Here is a 6,045-nt window from a genome sequence, read left to right on the forward strand (position 1 = left end):
CGCCTCGTGCCTCCGGTGCGTATGCCCTCGCCGGGTCTCCGACCGCACGCATAGTAACATGCTACAATGTTGCACGGCAAAGAATTTGTTGCAGTTCTACGGCTGCTACAAATTATAACATGTAATAATATTAAAAATGAATCATGACCACGGCTTAACGATGTTCCGTCCGCAAATAACGCTCTTTTTTGTAAAATTCATTCATTTACGACGAAAATAATTACTTAAAAGAAAAGAAGTGTTGCTTTACCCGTTTCATAGTAAAATCGTCTAAATATTCTTCAAGGTTGAAAAAAAATAGTTCTGCATTCACGTCGTCAGACGTCTTAAACCTGTTATCCAGAAAATTTGTGATATAAATACACGTTTTACTGAAATCTACACTTTAATTTTTAGAAATCAAGATCATTTCACGATCATGTTTTCATACATATCTGAACATATTTTGTGTTCAGTTTTAATACTAATACAATGCAGTATAGATTACATTCAATTTACTTGTTATATCTCATCAATGAGTATTAAATCTATAGTTTGGATCCAGGAGGTATTACCTTTTCAATCTTTTCAGTCTTAATCGGTTTGACGCGCGAAACTTCACCTCGGCAACCTTCGGACGCGGTGCTACGTCTGGTAATTCCAGGGGGGTCACGGGAACTCAGAGCCCCCGCCCTGAAGTGCCGCAGCCGGCACAGGGAGTGGCTTGTACCTTATCACCCCCTCTCCCACAGGGAAGTTCATCACGTTTCCAGGCGGCGGGGAGGGACTTCTACCATCTCACTCTCTCCGCCGCCTGCCACCCTCACCTTCTCTGGCGGATTGGACGACCTCACGGTCGTCGCCCCGGGCACGATGCTTCGAGATGAAAACCACCACCTTCCAAACTACTGCTAGGAGCCAGAGGTCGTGCTCTATCCCTGATCTGAGGACTCGGCGTAGCGCTGAAAAGGCGGGTTACACCTCCAGCGTGTGCTATGCCGGTCCTCCTCCTCGCCGCAATGGTGCCAAACCACCATCACCTCCCTCCCGATACGATACAGGTAAACACCGAAGCAACAATAGAAGCGAAGCTCCCCACCCTAAATGGGCCACGAGTTGTCGGGCTTGGCGCTTGAACCTGTCGACTGTCTCCGGCTCCGGCGATACCCCTCTAGCCCGGCAATGGACGCGTAGGTGGACGACGAGGTGCGGTAGCCCCTCACAAGGTGGATGGCTATCCGTCTCTGGAGCCGGCGCAACAGTTGTTTATTGCGTCGGCGGGCCATTTCGGCTGGTGCCTAGATAGGGGCAACATACAAGGCCTTAGACCGCACTAGGTCTCCGGTTCCCCCGAGGTTGGGCACCAGGCGGCACAAAGAGGCCGCCACCCTTTCCACTCGGGGAACGAAAGGGTCAAAATGCGGCTCGAAGCTTCAGCAGCTGTCGAGGGTGAGACCGAGATACTCCATCTCGTGTCCCACCCCAAGATGATGGCTCCACCTACCCGGATCCACGACCTTGGAGGTTCCCGAGACCAAGGCCGTAAAAGCCACATGGCTTCGGTTTTCTCCGGGGCTATCCTCAGCCCCAGGTTGATTAGCCAACCTTTTTTTCTGTTTACGCGGAAGAAATCCGCCTTCCAGACACCCCCGGTCTGCCCGAGAGAACAGGCATACCCAGGCTATCATACTGGCGTTGGCATGCTTCTGTCATTATTACGTCGTTGCTTGGATGCAGTCTTCGACTAGCACTAATAAGATCGATGGGGAAAGAGTTAAGTGTAAATAATGAATAGATGTGCGTCGATATATTTTCTAAACGTGCTCCATGTGTTGCTCGGAAGTTTTGTAACCATAATTTACAACACTACGTACAATGACGGAAAATCTTATTATCGGGTGAAAGAGGAAAACAACACATGAGTAGTTCTGTTAATACATAACATTATTTTACATTGTTGCACAATACCATTGAATATGATGCGGTCAATGTAGCTGATCAATACTTACAAACTCTACCATGTTAAAATTTAACTCTATGGTGTTAAATCATGCGATTGATTCATTGATTAATCATATTTTTCCACATGTTCGAACATTAACCCTTTGCACTGGAATGGTGACTCTAAGGCACCACTAATTGTTCCATTACGTTCCAAAATAATTTTTATAACGATAAAGTATAGATTTAAAAAATTGTTGAATAGTGAGACTATTGCTATGAGTCGCAAAAATCAATTTCGTACGCTTAAAAGAGCATTTTATTGCCTAGAATAGAAATACTATAAGCCAGGAAAATGATTTCACATTTACAGTTCAAATGGCTTCGAGTGCAAAGGGTTAATTTGGTATGACACTCGAAGGACCATCCAGATGGAAAGAAAATATTGAGTTAGTTATGTGTCACGTGTCTTTACTTAACTTTCAAGAGTACTTAGATGTAAGATTGTTTATTGCTACAGAAAATATTGACTAAGTAACAATAATATCCACTATGCATTGATTTATCAATGAAAATATTCAAAATTAAATACATATATTACTTCAGAGAAAGAATTTTGAAAATTAAATATAATCTTGAAATGATTTCATATTCCTAAAAACAAGTGTAAAATTTTCAGGTATCGACGTTAAAAATGGTAGAAATCTCACTGAAAAATGTACTTCAGACGTTATCGATTACCTTTCCGTTGCTATTATTCTTTTTACGATACGTTGGATTCATCATCACTTTCCCAGCAGTAAGTTGGATAAACATCATTTTCGTTTCAAAAACGGATGCAAAATCGTTCATCTAATTATTAAATCCCTTAACCGACTATTTTCATGCGATTTCAGATACAATCTACATTTGATAATATTGAACGTGATTACGTTGGGTTGAGAAATCCTGCAGAAATGGATATATTCACGAAACAAATACTAGAAGCGAAACGCGTGGTCATGGTATTAGTAGGTAAAAATGTTCAATCGTGTGATCCTTAATTACTTGAAATAGAAAATAATTATTATAACATTGTATGTACGATTATGCATATTTTACGAAAACATTTAGAAAAGTGAATCCTTCTACAGGGGGGACTGCGTTAGACAGATTTGATACATTTTCATATTTTCTACCTAATAAACAAGAGAAAACTGTATAGCATTATAGAGCATAAATGAATGTGAACCTATTTTGACAGAAGCAAACATACCGCGATTTCTACAAAAATAAAAGCAAAGCACATTATATACTTTAAAATAAATTCACAGTCAAAGGAAAATGGTTCAGAATTTGTGCAATTACTTTGATAAACGTAAGCAGTAATTTCAAGCATACATATTATAGTATGCTGCAAGTATAATTGCGTTTATCTGCATTTCTTCACCAAATTAAAGGGCCTGGCCGATTAAAATAGTGTCCTTACAGGTTTTTCAGTGACTCTTATACTATTCGATAGCTGACCAAGAAAAACTTATCTCTGCATAATTTCAACGTTATAACTTGTCCGAGAGGGTAGATACAGAATAAATTAAATTACGTGCTTTTGCATCATTTCTTCCCCCTGTGAGAGGCTTTATAAAATTTCGAAAAAACAGATGTAACTTATTATGGTCATTAAACGGTATATTAGAGAATTTTTCAGATTTTTCGATTACAAGCTGTGGTTGTCAAAAATGAAAACGGAAACAGTATTGAAAAATTAGAAATTTCTCGAAAACTAAAATAGGGTCTGCTTCTATATCAATTCCTTGATACGGTATATTGCAAGCAGTGCGCTCAAACTTCTCATATTTTTTATCTGGTTGGGTCACTTTTAAACAAAATTAAAACAATTTGTTGACGTTTTTTGCAAAAGGAATATTACATTTGTTGGATTTACCGGAAATGTAGATTAAGTAATTTTAAACGTTATTACATTGAAACAAGCAAATTTTTAAACCTAGAAAATGCGATTAACCTTTTGCGGTCGTATTAACACTATGCCGTCCGACGTCGCCACAATGGTTAACGCGTATGGTACCGCCCAATATGGCGTGGGGTTCTGCTGTTGTTTTGTTTAAGTAACAATAAGTTACACTTCAGCAATTTTTGATTAATTTAAGTACTTGTGCTCTTTCATCATGACAGACGAAAGAAAAAATACGATTATTCACGATGAACGAGCAGAGAACTTGCCGTATGAAATTGAAGAAAGAAAGTGCCATGTATGTTCCAAAAACAAAAAAAGAAGAACAACAAATTTGCAACAAATGTTTACTTCAGCATTCATAAATCGCGTTTTGAATACCCTCTTAAAATTGCCGACGGTAGATATCATCGAGAATCAATCAGTTATGAATCGGCGATTGTGGATCTCATCGATATTAAGTAGTTACATCAATGTCATATAATTATTACCAATCATGATGCTTACAAACAGGAATGTTTATATCTCAGAAAAGATTTTAATCTTCGACCTATGTTTACTAAGGTTATGCAGTATAGCGAGTTTTATGTAACATATAAATAAAGAGTGTCTTTTTTAAATATCTTATATAAAATTATTACATTACAGATACATCCATTGAAATATTAATTATATTTAGCTCACAAAATCGTAACACAAGGAACAAAATTTATTATTTTGATCAAGTTTACTCATTTAAAATATTCTTATTAGGGAAAATGCGTTTCTGCTATAATTTAGGTATATCTTTTTATCTAACTTATTAGTGTCGACATTAAATGTAGAGAGAGAGAGAAAGAGAAGAATAATAAATTATTTCGTCTATAGTAAAGCTTTTCAACGTGTTCCCTCTGAGTAACAACGAAGCCATAAGTTGAAGACAACGCTACGTTGTTCTCGCGCGCATGCCTCTCATTCGCTACTGTTTTTCATTAACAATTCGTTAACAAAGACACCGATTGCATTTTCACAAAGGAAAAGGTTACTCGAAATGGCCTCTAGAACCCCTCATTTCCCAGAGTTACAATAATTTTGATACACTCTGTATATGTAGTTAATTGGTGGAAACACCCACGAGGAGCAAAGGAAGGAACACCGTTGGCCTTGATGTGGGGACTAGAGCCCATCAATCAGCCTTGGCCCAGGATTAAAAATCGCTGCCCTCGCGGATAAAATATTGATTTACTGTAATCTAGAATATCGACTCCTACATGATTTGTTTTCTCCAAAATGTATCATCTGTCCATAGTCTCCCCTAAGTGATAACCCTACTAGGAACAACTTGTTACTTGAAATGTTTGAATTATAGAAGGTTACACAATTGATTGCATCTTTGTTGTAATATTCTGTCTTGTCATCGCTGTCTTGTTACAGAAAGAAGTGTTTCTACACTATAATAACTTTAAATAGTCCTTTTACATAGGAACACAAATATCAAATACACATATCTCATCTGTTTGTGTACAAGATATTTCAGCTAAAGTACAAATTACAAAGTTTCAAAATGAGAAAATTTGGAGATGCTTATTGCATACGCGTATTCCTGCGTAAAAGAACTTTAAAGGAATCTTTCTATGCTGGAACTACCCTAGAGTAACATTATTCTTACTTGTAGTTGTATCATCTGGAGGAGCATTGCTCATAACTTTAATACTAATCATTCCTACAATATTGCAATCAAACCTTCAGGTTCGTTATTTAAATATGATTGGATTTTTTTATACTGAGGTTAATCGGGATTCTATTCTGGTTACCTATCAACTTGTAATTGTAATCTGGATGGGACTATTCTCGCTATCCTGTACGGAATCATCGCTTGCTGTCATTGCTTCTTACTTGTGTGGATTATTGGAGATCACCAGGTATGTTCCAATTCAAATATTTCATACAATTGTAATATAAACTATTACATTAAAGCAGGTCTTTCGCCAAACCAGGAAATTTACACAGAATCTCTTAAAGCGTCAAACCTCTACGATCGTCCAACATTCAATGCGCTCCTCTTTTGCAAAATCGCTCGTCTTCTTCCGGTCTCTCTCTATCTCTCTTACACATATTCATCCTTTTCGCTTTCTTTTAATAACACTCATACACATTCATACTCATTCGTTTCATTCTACAAACATTTGTCTCTA

General features: G+C 37.9%; 1 protein-coding gene across 4 annotated transcripts in view; it reads left to right on the forward strand.

The window, feature by feature from the left end:
- The window catches only part of LOC144469831 (uncharacterized), a 19,560-nt gene that overhangs the window by 10,632 nt on the left and 2,883 nt on the right, over positions 1 to 6,045 (forward strand). For 2 of the 4 annotated variants that reach the window (XM_078180503.1, XM_078180502.1), the window contains exons 2-4: positions 2,600 to 2,719; positions 2,817 to 2,934; positions 5,526 to 5,772. In XM_078180503.1, coding sequence (XP_078036629.1) covers positions 2,600 to 2,719; positions 2,817 to 2,934; positions 5,526 to 5,772 — 485 coding nt within the window. The remainder of the gene's footprint in view (positions 1 to 2,599; positions 2,720 to 2,816; positions 2,935 to 5,525; positions 5,773 to 6,045) is intronic. The other 2 variants (XM_078180504.1, XM_078180505.1) reach the window with 2 other exon arrangements.

This window comes from Augochlora pura, chromosome 5 (genome assembly GCF_028453695.1).
Source record: "Augochlora pura isolate Apur16 chromosome 5, APUR_v2.2.1, whole genome shotgun sequence".
NCBI classification, from domain to species: Eukaryota; Metazoa; Arthropoda; class Insecta; order Hymenoptera; family Halictidae; genus Augochlora; species Augochlora pura.